At 52.1% G+C, this 13,533-nt stretch overlaps 1 protein-coding gene across 2 annotated transcripts in view; it reads left to right on the top strand.

The window, feature by feature from the left end:
• Positions 1-13,443, top strand: part of Ppfia3 (PTPRF interacting protein alpha 3) — a 27,722-nt gene extending 14,279 nt beyond the window's left edge. The window contains exons 15-30 of one of the 2 annotated variants that reach the window (XM_021166264.1): positions 339-526; positions 2,226-2,448; positions 3,914-4,077; positions 4,170-4,297; positions 4,692-4,785; positions 5,008-5,089; positions 5,577-5,777; positions 8,799-8,861; positions 9,023-9,049; positions 10,091-10,266; positions 10,767-10,864; positions 11,307-11,482; positions 11,565-11,633; positions 11,820-11,991; positions 12,306-12,377; positions 12,550-13,443. In XM_021166264.1, coding sequence (XP_021021923.1) covers positions 339-526; positions 2,226-2,448; positions 3,914-4,077; positions 4,170-4,297; positions 4,692-4,785; positions 5,008-5,089; positions 5,577-5,777; positions 8,799-8,861; positions 9,023-9,049; positions 10,091-10,266; positions 10,767-10,864; positions 11,307-11,482; positions 11,565-11,633; positions 11,820-11,991; positions 12,306-12,364 — 1,920 coding nt within the window. In that variant the 3' untranslated portion in view covers positions 12,365-12,377; positions 12,550-13,443. Of the gene's footprint in view, positions 1-338; positions 527-2,225; positions 2,449-3,913; positions 4,078-4,169; positions 4,298-4,691; positions 4,786-5,007; positions 5,090-5,576; positions 5,778-8,798; positions 8,862-9,022; positions 9,050-10,090; positions 10,267-10,766; positions 10,865-11,306; positions 11,483-11,564; positions 11,634-11,819; positions 11,992-12,305; positions 12,378-12,506 lie in introns of both variants that reach the window. The other variant, XM_029479873.1, reaches the window with a different exon arrangement.
• Positions 13,444-13,533: the final 90 nt, after the last annotated feature.

Raw genomic sequence — 13,533 nt, 5'->3', positions numbered from 1 at the left:
CCTGCCACAAAACACCTGTGGAGGTCAGAAGACAGCTCTGTGGACTCAGTTCTTTCTTTCTACCTTTAATGAGATCTGAGGATTGAACTAGGGCCACCAGCCTTGTGCAACAAGAATTTTACCCATCGAGCTATTTCGTAAGTCCAGGAAAGAGTCCTGCTAAGAGAGACCCTAGGGACACAGTTCATCTAAACCTGGGCATAGGTGACACTCTGACTCCACCACCATCATGCAAAGATAGAGGAAGGGTCTAGCCTGGGAGAGCATTGTGGGATGCAGGTAGGGTCAGGAGTGTGGGCAAGGCCAGGAACCAACCTCAATCCCCACTTACAGGACAGGACTGGGATCGGTCTGCCCCTGCTGGGTCCATCCCACCCCCGTTCCCTGGAGAGCTGGATGGCTCAGATGAAGAGGAGGCCGAGGGGATGTTCGGGGCTGAGCTGCTGTCCCCCAGTGGGCAAGCTGATGTGCAGACCCTCGCTATCATGCTCCAGGAGCAATTGGAAGCCATCAACAAGGAAATCAAGTGAGTCCTAGCCCAAGCCTGCTGTGCCTTGCCCAAGCTGTCCCCACAGCCCCCAAACTCCTAAAAGTCAGCGTCACCCTTTTTCTAAGCCTGACTACTTCCCCTTTGCCCTCAAGCAGCTCTCCCAGAGCACAGTCTGCAGCCACAGATCGTCTCTGTTATCTGATCAGGGACCCTAAGCCAGCACCTATACCAAAGAGTGCATTCCACAATCACACTCCTCAACTCCGCAGGAGAACTCAAGAAAACCACGGCTCTATCTAACCATGTCCTAGAGCCTCCCGATACTGCAAGAATGTCAACAGAAGGTCCCCACAGCAACCAAAAACCCACAAATCTCACCCTCACACTGAAATCAAGAGCCTTGGTTTGGACTGGGAGTGTAGTTTACTTGGTAGAGCATTTACTTAGCCTCTGTGAAGCCCTGGATTCCAACCCTAGGGTGGAAAAGCAAAGAAGATAGGGAAAGAAAGAGAAGGGAAGGGAGGAAGGAAGGAAGGAAGGAAGGAAGGAAGGAAGGAAGGAAGGAAGGAAGAAAAAAGCTAGGAGATAAAGTGAAAGAAAAAACAAAGAACAGGAGACAGGAAGGAAGGAAGGAAGGAAGGAAGGAAGGAAGGAAGGAAGGAAGGAAGGAAGGAAGGAAGGAGTTTCAGAGATGGCTCAGCGATTAAAGTGATCACTGTGTGATTTGGGGACTGGGGTTCAGGTCCTCTGAAACCCATATGAATGTCAGGAGGGCTAGCTGGCTCACCAGAAATGACAGCCTCTGGTGACAGGGTGGACTGCAGGAGGCAGCTGGCTGCCAGGGCTAGCCGTGTCAGCAAGCTCTGTGTCTGGCTGAGAAACGCCTGCTCAGTAAACAGGGTAGAGAGAGGCCGATGAAGATTCTGTCAACTTCAGGCCTCTGTGTGCGTTCAAATCCACACACTGCCCGTACACACGCAAAAACTCACTTAGCACAGGTGTAACCACACACACACACACACACACATAAGGAGGAATGAAAGAAAGACTTAACCACGCCTTCCACGAGTCTGTAGCTAACAGCACAGTGTTCCCGGCAGCTTCGCCTGCCCTCCAGAAATCGCCCGCATTGGCAGTTTCTCTTTTCGTGAATTCTTTCTGGGCCCCAGGAAACAAAAGGATCACATTCTAACTGAGACTTTATCTACCCACCCTCCTGTGCTAGATGGAGCCATGACCTTCTAGACCACTCTGATTGGCCTTGATTTCACCCCAATCTTAGGATTTGCTCTTTCAGCTCTTGAAACGCTGTCTGTTCCTATAGAAATTTTACTGTCTTTAGAATTATAATTTGTTGTTTTGGGGGTTGAACCCAGGGCCTTGTGTACGCCAAGTGAGGCCTCTGCTGCTGTGTCACCAGCCCCTCACTGGGGGATCTTAGGCAGGTGCTCTACCACTGAGTCACACACCTAGGGCTTTACTGCGACCATTTCGTTAACATCTTCTAACTGAGAGGAATCACAGCTATGCAGCCCAAAGCCTTCAGTGATTTCTTGAGACTCCCAGGATTTCTTGGCTCCCTTTGAGCCACTGAAGCTATGGATCTCTGGTCCACCAGAACATCCTTGGTCACCTCACTCTCCGAGCCACCCCCTCCTCCCCTCCCCAGTCTTCTGACCACTTGGGATCTGTGACTCCCTGTCCCCTCCACCTAGTCTTCTTTCTCCTCTTCCAGGCTAATTCAAGAAGAGAAAGAGACGACGGAGCAGCGTGCAGAAGAGCTGGAGAGCCGGGTGTCCAGTTCTGGCCTTGACTCGCTGGGCCGGTACCGAAGCAGCTGCTCACTGCCACCCTCCCTCACCACCTCCACCCTCGCCAGCCCCTCACCTCCCAGCTCTGGCCATTCCACCCCTCGTCTGGCACCCCCCAGTCCTGCCCGGGAGGGTACTGACAAGACCGTGAGTACTCTCTGTCACCCCAGCCCAGTGTAGGTGGGAGAGGTCAGAAACAGAACTCCCCACAGAGAGCTACCAGAGCCTTGACACAATGGGCTCCAGAGTGTCCTCAGCTTTTCTCAAAAGTTTGAAAGGACAATAAGGCTGGTTTCTGGAATCTTAATTAGTCAGCTGTAGTCTACTTGAACTTGTGTGTGTGTGTGTGTGTGTGTGTGTGTGTGTGTGTGTGTGTTGATTCATGAACATGCTAGAGCACCCCTGGTGGAGGTCAGAGGACAATTTCCAGCAGTTGGTTTTCTTCTAACAGGTATATCCTGGTGACTAAACTCAGGTCATCACACTTGGTAGCAAGTCCTTTACCCACTGAGCCACCTTGGCGAGCCTACATGATTTGTTCTCATGTGTTATGTTTCTATAATTTCTTTTTTAAAGAACAGAGTCTTGGTGTGTTCCCTAGGCTGCTGTGAAACTTGTGATGTCAGGCTAGCCCTCTTCCTCCCAGAGCTTCCCGAGTGTCTAACCTGGTCTACAGGCATGCACCACATCCAGCTACATGGACTCAAAATATTCCTGGGTGGTGGCTTAGATGATAAAGACACTTGCCACCAAGCTTGACAAGCTGAGTTCAATCCCAGGAACCCACAGGGTAGAAGGAAAGGACTTATTTCTGATAATTGTTCTCTGATCTACCACAAAGGTGTAGGACACACACTCACACGCGCGCGCACACACACACACACAAAATGTAATTAGATTAATTTTTTTTTGTCGATTTCTTTGTTTTATTTTTTGAGACAAGCTCTCACTCTGTAGCCCTGACTGTAGCCCTGGAATTCACTGTGGAAATCAGGCCGGCCTTGAACTCACAGAGACGTGCCTGTCTCTGCCTACTGAGTGCAGGATATCTCCACAATGTCTGACACTTATTTTTAAATTCACATACACTTGAGATCTATAATCTTTAAATGACCTTTGAGAACTTGGGTATGGTAACTCAACACCTGTCATCCCAGTGCTTGTGTAGCTGAGGCAGGAGGTTTGCTGTGAGTTAGAGGCCAACTTGGGCTACATAGTGAAACTCTATTTCAAAATGATGAGGGAGAGGAGACAAAAGAGTAGGAAGAGGAAGAGGAGGAGGAAGAGGAGGAGGAGGAGGAAGAGGAGGGGGAGAGTTCACCTTGGAGGAAGTAAAAATCATATGCAGTTGCGTTTTTTGTTTTATTCTGTAAATCTTGCTTTCTGGTTCTGAGTACCCGAGCCCCTTTAGCTTCCTTGGAGGCTACACCTATTCCACGTCTGCCGTCTGCTACAAAGGTGCTTCCTGGACAGGCTTTTGCCCCATTCGATCTAGGCTACCTACCTTGAATCAGTGCCCAAGCGAGAGACAGTACAGACACCTTTTCATACCCCACAACTAACATCCCTGCCATGATCTTCAAGCCAGTTCTGCATCTGTCTCTGTCCCCAGAACCATGTCCCTAAGGAGGAAGCTGGTGTCCCACGAGGGGAGGGCCCAGCCGTTCCAGGAGACACCCCACCACCCACGCCCCGCTCCGCCCGTCTTGAGAGGATGGCCCAGGCTTTGGCGCTGCAAGCGGGGTCACCGGAAGATGGAGCACCTCCCCGGGGAAGGTAGGCAGAAATGTTGGTCGAGAATGGGGAAGGGACAAAGACTTGAGTGGTGGGGGACAGCATGCATTCCAGGGTCTGCCCTGTGTCTCTAGTGAGAGCACCCCAGATTCCCTCCACAAAGCCCCCAAGAGGAAGAGCATCAAGTCGTCCATAGGCCGGCTCTTCGGCAAGAAAGAGAAGGGCCGGATGGGACCCCCAGGCCGGGAGAGTGTTTCTCTGGGTGAGTACTATAATGTCAACCCTCTCCTCCTCTCTCCCCTCCTCCCTCTCCTCTTCCCTGTCTGCCTTCCTTCCTCTCCTCCTGCCTTCTCATTTGCTAGAAATTGATTTCTATCTTCATTAGGTAATACTTCTTTTATTAAAATTACAATTATGTATTATAATTCTTTGTGTGTTCTCAGTGTGTGCACATGGAGGTTTGAGGACAGCATCAGGAAGTCTGTTTTTCTTTTTCCTTCTGGTTTTGCTTATGTAGCTCTGGCTGTCCCGGGATTCTCTTTGTAGACCAGGCTAGCCTCAAGCCCCCTCCAGTGTGTGGGAATGTCAGGATGCGGGAGCCGCCCGCATTCCCTTGACCTAAGACTTCACTAACTTTGATGCTTCTCTGCCGCCAGCCGGGACACCCTCAGATGAGACACTGGCCACTGACCCTCTGGGGCTAGCCAAGCTGACTGGTCCAGGAGATAAGGACAGGAGGAACAAGAGGAAGTGAGTGTCCACAGGGTTTGGGGTGAGACTACCGGTGGCTGGCTGTAACCTGTGACCCCTTGCTTTCCAGGGAATCTGGGAACACCTTTCTTTATGGCTTTGCTGTCTGGGTGGGGAAGGTGGGTTTATAGGGCATCATGTCTTGCGTTCTTATCCTTCAAAGATGGACCTGTGTGAGGCCCATAAGAAGGGTTCCCAGTTCCTGTCTACCTTCTCTGCTAGGCACGAACTTCTGGAAGAGGCCTGTCGCCAGGGCCTGCCTTTTGCTGCCTGGGATGGACCCACCGTGGTCTCCTGGCTAGAGGTATTCTGACATTGAAATGACCCTACTGTAGAGTCATTAATCCAATCCCCCACATAAGCTTTTGATTTTGTTTAAGAGTTTCACTCTGAGGCTATACTCAAACTCATCGTACTCCTCTTTCTTACCTCAGCCTCTTGAATGCTGGGATTACAAACCTGAGTCACGCACCCGGCTTTCATCCACAGCTCTCTGACAGCTAGGCTAGATGTCGGGTGGGTGGGGAGGTCAGGACCCAAGGCTCTGAGGGAAACCACTTCCTCTTCCTCCCACCCCTGCCCATTCCATCTGTCTCTCCTGGTCTCTCCCTGTCTCTGCTGACTTGTGTCTGTCTTTCCATCTGTCCTGTCCGTACTCATCCCTCGTCTTCTCCCACGTGCCTCTGTCTCGCGGCATCTGTTTCTTTGCCTGAGAACTTTCTCCATCTGTCTCCCCCCCTCCTCCCCCCCCCCGCGGACTCCTCCACATTCTCGCCTTCCTGTGACCTCAGCTCTGGGTGGGCATGCCGGCGTGGTACGTGGCCGCCTGCAGGGCCAATGTCAAGAGCGGCGCCATCATGGCCAACCTGTCAGACACGGAGATCCAGAGGGAGATTGGCATCAGCAATCCACTGCACCGGCTCAAGCTGCGTCTCGCCATTCAGGAGATGGTGTCGCTCACGTCACCCTCGGCTCCTGCCTCCTCACGCACTGTAAGTGCCCGCCAATCCACACCCCGGCCCCGCCCCGCCCCTCGCTGGCAGACCACCAATCCTGGCTCCATGTGTCCTGGGTGGGTTACAAGAGTTCCGTTTTCAGGGGACATCTCTTTCAGGGACTCGTTTGGCTTGTTACGCCCCCACCCCACACCAGCCAAGACTCCCATTCTGGAATTTTCACCATTTCCAAGAGACCGTCCAAATCCACCGGTTTTTCTTTTTCATTTCTTTTTTTAAAAGATTTATTTATTTATTATATGTAAGTACACTGTAGCTGTCTTCAGACACTCCAGAAGAGGGCGCCAGATCTCGTTATGGATGGTTGTGAGCCACCATGTGGTTGCTGGGATTTGAACTCTGGACCTTCGGAAGAGCAGTCGGGTGCTCTTACCCACTGAGCCATCTCACCAGCCCCTTTTTCATTTCTTCTGCGATGAGATCTCACTTATGTAGGGCTGACTGGCCCGGAATTCACTATGTGGAACAGGCTGGGCTTGAACTCAGAGATCCACCTTCCTCTGCTTCCTGAGCCAGCCCCACCATGCCTAGACCCAGTTTTTTTCTTAAGAAGTTTCAAACATGCAGACAGGTATTGATACCTGTGTCAGAGGCAGTGGGATGGCAAGTTGGAAGCCAGCCTGGGCTACTGGGCTATTGGGTGAGACCTTGCCTCATGATAAAAAAAGAAAAGAGAGGTCATGCAAGATGGGTGGCTCAGTGGGTGAAGGTTCTGGCCACCAAGCCTGACACCTGAGGTCAATCCCTATGATTGTGTCCCCTGACTACCATAGAGTGCCATGTCACATACACATAAAATAAGCAAAGATTCATTTAAACATTTATAACCTGAAGAGTGCTCAGTGCTATATATAGCACTGGCTTAGCAAGCTTGGGTTGGAGGTTCAATTTTTAAAAAAAATATTCTATATTTTATGTATGTGAGTACACTGTCGCTGTCTTCAGACACACACACCCGGAGAGGGCATCAGATCCCAGTACAGATGGTTGTGAGCCACCATGTGGTTGCTGGGAATTGAACACATGACCTCTGAAAGAGCAGTCAGTGCTCTTAACCGCTGAGCCATCTCTCCAGCCCTGGAGGTTCAATCTTGACTTGGGTACTGAACAGACAGAGAAGAGAACTCCACGTAGATATGCCTAATTTTATTGCAACTCCTCTGTCCCATGTACCTGCCTGTTTGCCTCTTGGATTCTTTTTGTTTGTTTGCTTGCTTGGTTTGGTTTGGTTTGGTTTGGTTTTTCTCTCTGTCCTGGAACTTGTTCTACAGATCAGGCTGGCCTTGAACTCACAGAGATCCACCTGCCTCTGCCTCCCGAGTGCTGAGAAAGGCATGCACCCTAACTGCCTTTCTTCTCTTGGGTTCTTGAGTGTCATTTAAGGACAAGACAAAAAAGGTCATCCCTTGAAATGCCCTTAGCAGATGTCTTTTCCTCCTTTGGGCCTCCACAATCTTGGCTCACACAGTGTTGCTATTATTGTTCATTTCATCTGCTCGTCTATCCATATGCAGTTCTCCCAAAATGTTATTGAAATAAGGTCTTCCTTTGAGGCTCACCCAGGCTGGCCTGGAACTCTTGTCGCAGACCTGGAGAGGGGAGGCCCTAGCTCCTGGAGAATCCCAGGCAATGCCAATGCTGAGTGAACCCATACACAGTCTCCTTACTTTGAGACAGTCTCTCCCTATGTAGCTCTGACTTGTCTTGCTCTTGCAGCCCTGCCTCTGCCTCCCTAGCCCCATCACTGTGTGCTCCGGCATGGTTTCCAGCACTCACCAGGAGCCAAATGGTCTCACTCTATATAGATTTTCATGATTCGTAGGCCAGGTATCGGCAGGGTCACCCAGCACAGGGTGGCAAACCTCTTCCTGATGGCACACTCCCCTCCCTTTGCTGCATCTGCTATCACCTTCTTGGTCCTCGCTGTGCATGACACCAGAGAGGTGACATTAAAGACACCCCCACCAAAAGAACACAAATTCCTCTTTAGAATTTTATGTGTATGAATGTTTTACCTGCATGGATGAGTAGGAGAATGCCTGGTGCCCCTGGAGGTCAGAAGAGGCCATCAGATTCTCTGGCAGTGGAGATTCAGATGGCTGTGTGGCTGTGAACTGGTGTGTGTGTGTGTGTGTGTGTGTGTGTGTGTGTGTGTGTGCTGGGAACCAAACCTGGAGCCTCTGCAAGAGCAACATATGGTTTAAATTTTTTTTAATTATATATATATATATATATATATATATATATGGTTTTTCAAGACAGGGTTTCTCTGTTTCTCTGTATGTGTAGACCAGGCTGGCCTGGAACCCATTCTATAGACCAGGCTGCCTCTGCCTCAAGTGCTGGGATTAAAGGCTTGTGCCACCACTGCCCAGTGCAACACATGTTCCTCTTCTTTCCCCCGCCCCCTTTTTCTTTCTCCCTCTTGCTCTGGCCCCACTCGCTCCAGCCCATAGATTTTTTTTATTTGTTTCTCATTATGGATGGTTGTGAGCCACCATGTGGTTGCTGGGATTTGAACTCATGACCTCTGGAAGAGCAGTCAGTGCTCTTAACCGCTGAGCCATCTCTCTAGCACTGAAAGGTTTTATTTTTTTTAAAGATTTTATTTATTTATTATATTATTAAACTTTTATGAATAAATTTATATTTATAAATTTATAAATAAATAAATTTTGTGCACGTGTGTGAGTGTGTGTATGTGTGTCCACCGTAGAGCATGTGTGAAGGCTAGCAGTCTCCTTCCGCCTCGTGGGATAGAACTCAGGTCATCAGGCTTGATGGCAAGCACCTTTACCTGCTGAGCCATCTTGCTGGACCTTTCCAATGCTTATGCCTCAGCATGGACGATGCCAAAGCATGGTCATTTCTTTCCTCTGTCAGTCATCTTTGAAACCCCAGACAGAATGAGCATAAGCGGATGAGTTAGAGGGGGCGATTAGGAGACCATCTGTATTCTGTGTCATCTGCCATTCCTTAACTCCCTGCGCCCTTCAGCCCACAGGAAACGTGTGGATGACACACGAGGAGATGGAGTCTCTGACGGCAGCTACAAAACCCGTGAGTGCCTCCTGCTGGTGGCCTTGGGGGTGGCACTATTCCTACTGGGTGTGGGGGCCGGGAGGAGTCTGTCTGTCCGTGCATCGTCTGTCCCTTCCGTTCTCCTCTGCCTGTCCCCTTAACCCACCCCTTCTCTCCCCCTCTTCCCACTAACGGGTCAGGAGACCAAGGAGATCAGCTGGGAGCAGGTAGGGGTGCAGGGAGGGCTGGACGCATGAGCAGGTTGTGCACGCTGCATGGTCTTTCTGTTTCTCTGTGCCCCACCCCTCGTCTGAACATTCTAAGTCCCTGCCCTGGAGGGGAAGGCTGCAGCGTGGAGCTCAGCTGTTCCTAGTTCTTGTGTTCATAGTGACTTGGGGGGGTGGCAGGGCAAAGTGGAGGCCCTCAGTGTCTACCTCCAGCCTGGTGCACGGGCTATCATTCCATGCCTGTGGGTTGCTCAGAAGCTGGGGACTGTGGGATTGCTGGAGCCAGAAGGAACTGCCCGGTGATGTGAGGGTCTGCATTGAGGGGTTGGGGAAGAGGGCTGCCTGCACCATTCAGGGGCTTAGCACAGTGTCAGCTGTGCTAGTTATGGTGGCCTCGAGGTGGGCCAGGCCAGTGCGAGGTGGGGAAGACACAATACACTGTGGCCTGGAGAAGAGAAACACAGGGTGCCTGACTTGAGCTTGCCAGGGGTGGAGGCACCGAGTTGAGCTCTGGTCTGTTTCCTTGCCCTAAAACTGCAAAAGGCTTGTCTCATAGCCATATCCTATACAGGACTGCTTGAACTAGTATTTTCCGTGTAGTGCAGCAGTGATGTCTGTGGGTGGCAAGAGAGCCACGCTGAAACCCTGACATTCTGGGTGTAGTCATGTTTGGGCGGAGTGGATGCAGACCTTCAGGGCTGGGGGTGGGTGTGGGGCAGCTGGTGGAGCCCTTGCCTAGAATAGAGTCTTAGGTTCCAGTATCAGCCTGGAATATGGGGTACACATCTGTAACCCAGCACCCAAAAGGGTGGAGGCAGGGGGATCTAGAGTCGAAGGTCATTCTCAGCTTCACCCGAAGTTTGAAGCTAGCCTGGGCTACATGAGACCCTCATCTGGCCCAGCGTTCCCAGTGGTGGGACCAGATTGTTCTGTGGTGGGGAGAGAACTAATTGGGATGGGGGCTGAATTTTATCCTTTCCCTATACATATGGGAAGGGACAAGAGGGCCTGACCCCTTCCCTCACCTGCCCATGGCCCCAGATCCTGGCATATGGCGACATGAACCACGAGTGGGTGGGGAACGACTGGCTGCCCAGCCTTGGGCTGCCCCAGTACCGAAGCTACTTCATGGAGTCGCTAGTTGATGCACGGATGTTGGACCATTTGAACAAGAAGGAACTGCGAGGCCAACTCAAGATGGTGGACAGCTTCCACAGGTGGGGGCTGCCTGGCCAATGAGAACAGCCCAAGGGGAAGAAGTCACACCCCTAGAGAGGCTTTGACCAATGGGAAGTTCTATCAAATTTTCTCTTGGTGCACCTTGAACCAAAGATGGGTGGTTCATAGAAAAACTGATATCTGATGTGGTCCTGGTGACCTGCTACTGGGGGAGGCCGGAGGACTGCAAGTTTGAGGTTAACTTGGGCTACATAGTGAGTTTTAGTCCAGGAAGCGTTAAAAGATCTTGGAGAGAGAGGGAGACAGAGAGAGAAACAGTAACCAGTAGGCACTGGGGACTTGTGCCTTTGCCTAGTATGGATATCACACACACACACACACACACACACACACACACACACACACACACACAAAACACACCTGGGAGGGAGGAAGGGAGGGAGGGAGGGAGGAAAGGAAGGAGGAAGGGAGTTCTATAAGAACAACAATAGTGGCCATGGGAAGACTCCTAGGTGATTCAGTTTCTCCCACTGCTCAGGGTTAGTCTGCACTATGGTATTATGTGCCTGAAGCGGCTCAACTATGACCGGAAGGACCTGGAGCGGAGGAGGGAAGAAAGCCAGACCCAAATCAGAGGTGAGGTCCCCCGGGGACCAAGTGGACGTGGAGAGACAAACTGGAAGATGGGAAGCCTGAGAAACCAAGAACTACTGGAAACAGGGTGGAACCACCCTGGGGGCGTGGCTAGTTAATAAACTGAGTGTGATGTTTTGTAGACTGGCAGGGCACGGCCACTGGGGCGCACTATCACACAAGGGGTGGAGCCAGAAATAGGGACTTGGCCAAGAGAGAATATGAACCTGTTCTCTAGGAGGCGCTGTTCCCAGAAATAATGAGTAGAACCAGTGTGGAGTGTGGCTAGGGAGGGAAAAGGGAGTAACAAGCCTAGTTGGCCAGAAGATGAGGGATGGAGGCAGCATAGAGATTTAGCTAGGCGAGGAAATGAGGGTGGAGTTAGGCCAATTTGGCAAGGCTGGCCGCTGGGAGGTGCGCAGTTAAGAGTCCCTTTCTTCCCCAGACGTGATGGTGTGGTCCAACGAACGGGTCATGGGTTGGGTGTCTGGTCTTGGGCTGAAGGAATTTGCTACGAATCTCACGGAGAGTGGGGTGCACGGCGCACTGTTGGCTTTGGATGAAACCTTCGACTACTCCGATCTGGCCTTGCTTCTACAGATACCTACGCAAAATGCACAAGTGAGCTTTGGCTGGTCCTCAAACATGCTGGGCACCCCCACCTGTATGCTCCAACTAACCTCTTTCCCCTTTTCTTTTCCAGGCTCGGCAACTGCTGGAGAAAGAATTCAGTAACCTCATCTCCTTAGGCACAGACAGACGGCTGGATGAGGTGGGCGTGGCAATGAGGTCTAGTTTCCCAAGTTGCACTTACAGATCAGCGCTGAAGGGGTGGGGCTTGGCGTTGCCAACCAATTGTGGTTGGATGCTGAACTTAGTGAGGGTCAAGATTAAAGCAGAGGAGTAGAGTCGGAACTTGTGCCCGCCTCCCTCACCTTGGCTCCTCTCGTAAATCTAGGACAGTGCCAAGTCCTTCAGCCGCTCCCCATCCTGGAGGAAGATGTTCCGCGAGAAGGACCTCCGGGGTGTAACCCCCGATTCAGCCGAGATGTTACCCCCCAACTTCCGCTCAGCTGCAGCAGGAGCCCTAGGCTCGCCCGGGCTTCCTCTCCGCAAACTGCAGCCTGAAGGTAAGGGACTCTTAAAAGTAACAGTCCAGATCCTGTTCACCTTCCATCTATCTGGTCCAGCCTACCTGCCTGGGCTACAGAAGAGTTCAAGACAGTCAGAGCTGCTTAGTGAGACTGCTTCCAAAAGTAAAATGAAGGCTGGACATGTAGCTTACTGGTGAAGGAACCGCCTAGAATCCCACATTGAGGAACTGTGGGTGTGTGGCTCAGTGGAGGGCTTTTGACTAGCAATTCCGGGGCCAATCTCCAGGATTGGGGGATTCCTTGGGGGAGACTAGGGTAGTTCCAGGTTAAAGCGCTGTTACTCTCTCCAGGCCAGACTTCTGGGAGTTCGCGAGCAGATGGTGTTTCGGTCCGGACTTACTCCTGCTAGTGTGCACCTCCAGGTGAGGACTCTGCTAGGTGATTTTTTGGGGGTTCAGGGTGGTACAATGGGAACGCGGGATGGCGTACCAGATGGTTCCCACTCTGTGAACTGTCTGACCTCAATCAAAGCGACCTCATTCTCACTCCAGTGAAGACCCCTCCGAAGGCTGGGCCGTTTTCCCTCCTTTCCAGAGCATTGTCTAGCCGGAGACCGCCGTGAGGGAGCTCGCCCTGCGGACTGCACCACCTATACATACCAGCCGGGTGTGCGTGTTCCCGCCTCCCAAATGGACTGGGCCTGGACCAAACCATAAGAGATGGACTGAAAGGGGGCAGCCGAAGAAGAGGACAGGAAGAAATCCCACCCCAAACTTCCGTCTCCCTTTTCTCTACTTTGTAATTTATTGATGATCCGTTTCGAATGGGAGTTAGGCGCCCTGCACCTGCGGAAAGGGGGCGGGGCTTCCCTCTCGGGCCGCATGCGGGGAGATGCCACCCCTCCCCTTTCTATTGCCCAGTCGCGGGGCCCAAGTCTTCCTTCTCCGTCCGCTAGGAGGGGAGGGGAGACTCGCTGCTACAAGCCTCGCCCCCTTCCCCAACCCCGTGCCACTCAGTCCTGCCCCGCTGCGTCTCGTCGCCAGTCCTCGGGGTCATCTGCAAGCGGGGTTCCCTGACCCTCCCCCCTGTCTCGTGTTCCCCGGGGCCTCCCCGCCCCCGTGCTATGGCGGTGTCTGTGCCCAAGGGTCAGGGACGCAGCACTGCGTTCCCATTTCCCCTCTGGCTCCGGGGTTTGCATGGGAAAATCCCTCTGTCAACTATGCCGCTGGCGATGTGGCTGGGGAGAGGACGGACAATGGGGGAGCCCCCACCCCGACTCGGCCTCTTGGCTCCAGGCGTTACTCAGTGATCACGGGTAAAGACCTACTGTTTCAAAAGCTCTGGTGGTGACCAGCCTTTTTTTGAGACAGGGTCTCACTTTGTAGTCCTGGCTGGCCTGGAACTCACTGTGTAGACTAGGCTAGCCTCGAACTTACAGAGATCCGCCTGCCTCTGCCTCTGCACTGAGATTAAAGGTGTGTGCCACCACCAGTCCTAGGTTTTGTTCTTAAGAACCCAAACCAACCACCTCCAGATCAAGGGGTTGAAGCTGTCCTCTTTCGGCTCTCTAAGAGAGGC

Source organism: Mus caroli, chromosome 7 (assembly GCF_900094665.2).
Source record: "Mus caroli chromosome 7, CAROLI_EIJ_v1.1, whole genome shotgun sequence".
Classification (NCBI taxonomy): domain Eukaryota; kingdom Metazoa; phylum Chordata; class Mammalia; order Rodentia; family Muridae; genus Mus; species Mus caroli.
This window is presented reverse-complemented; position numbering and strand designations above follow the sequence as displayed.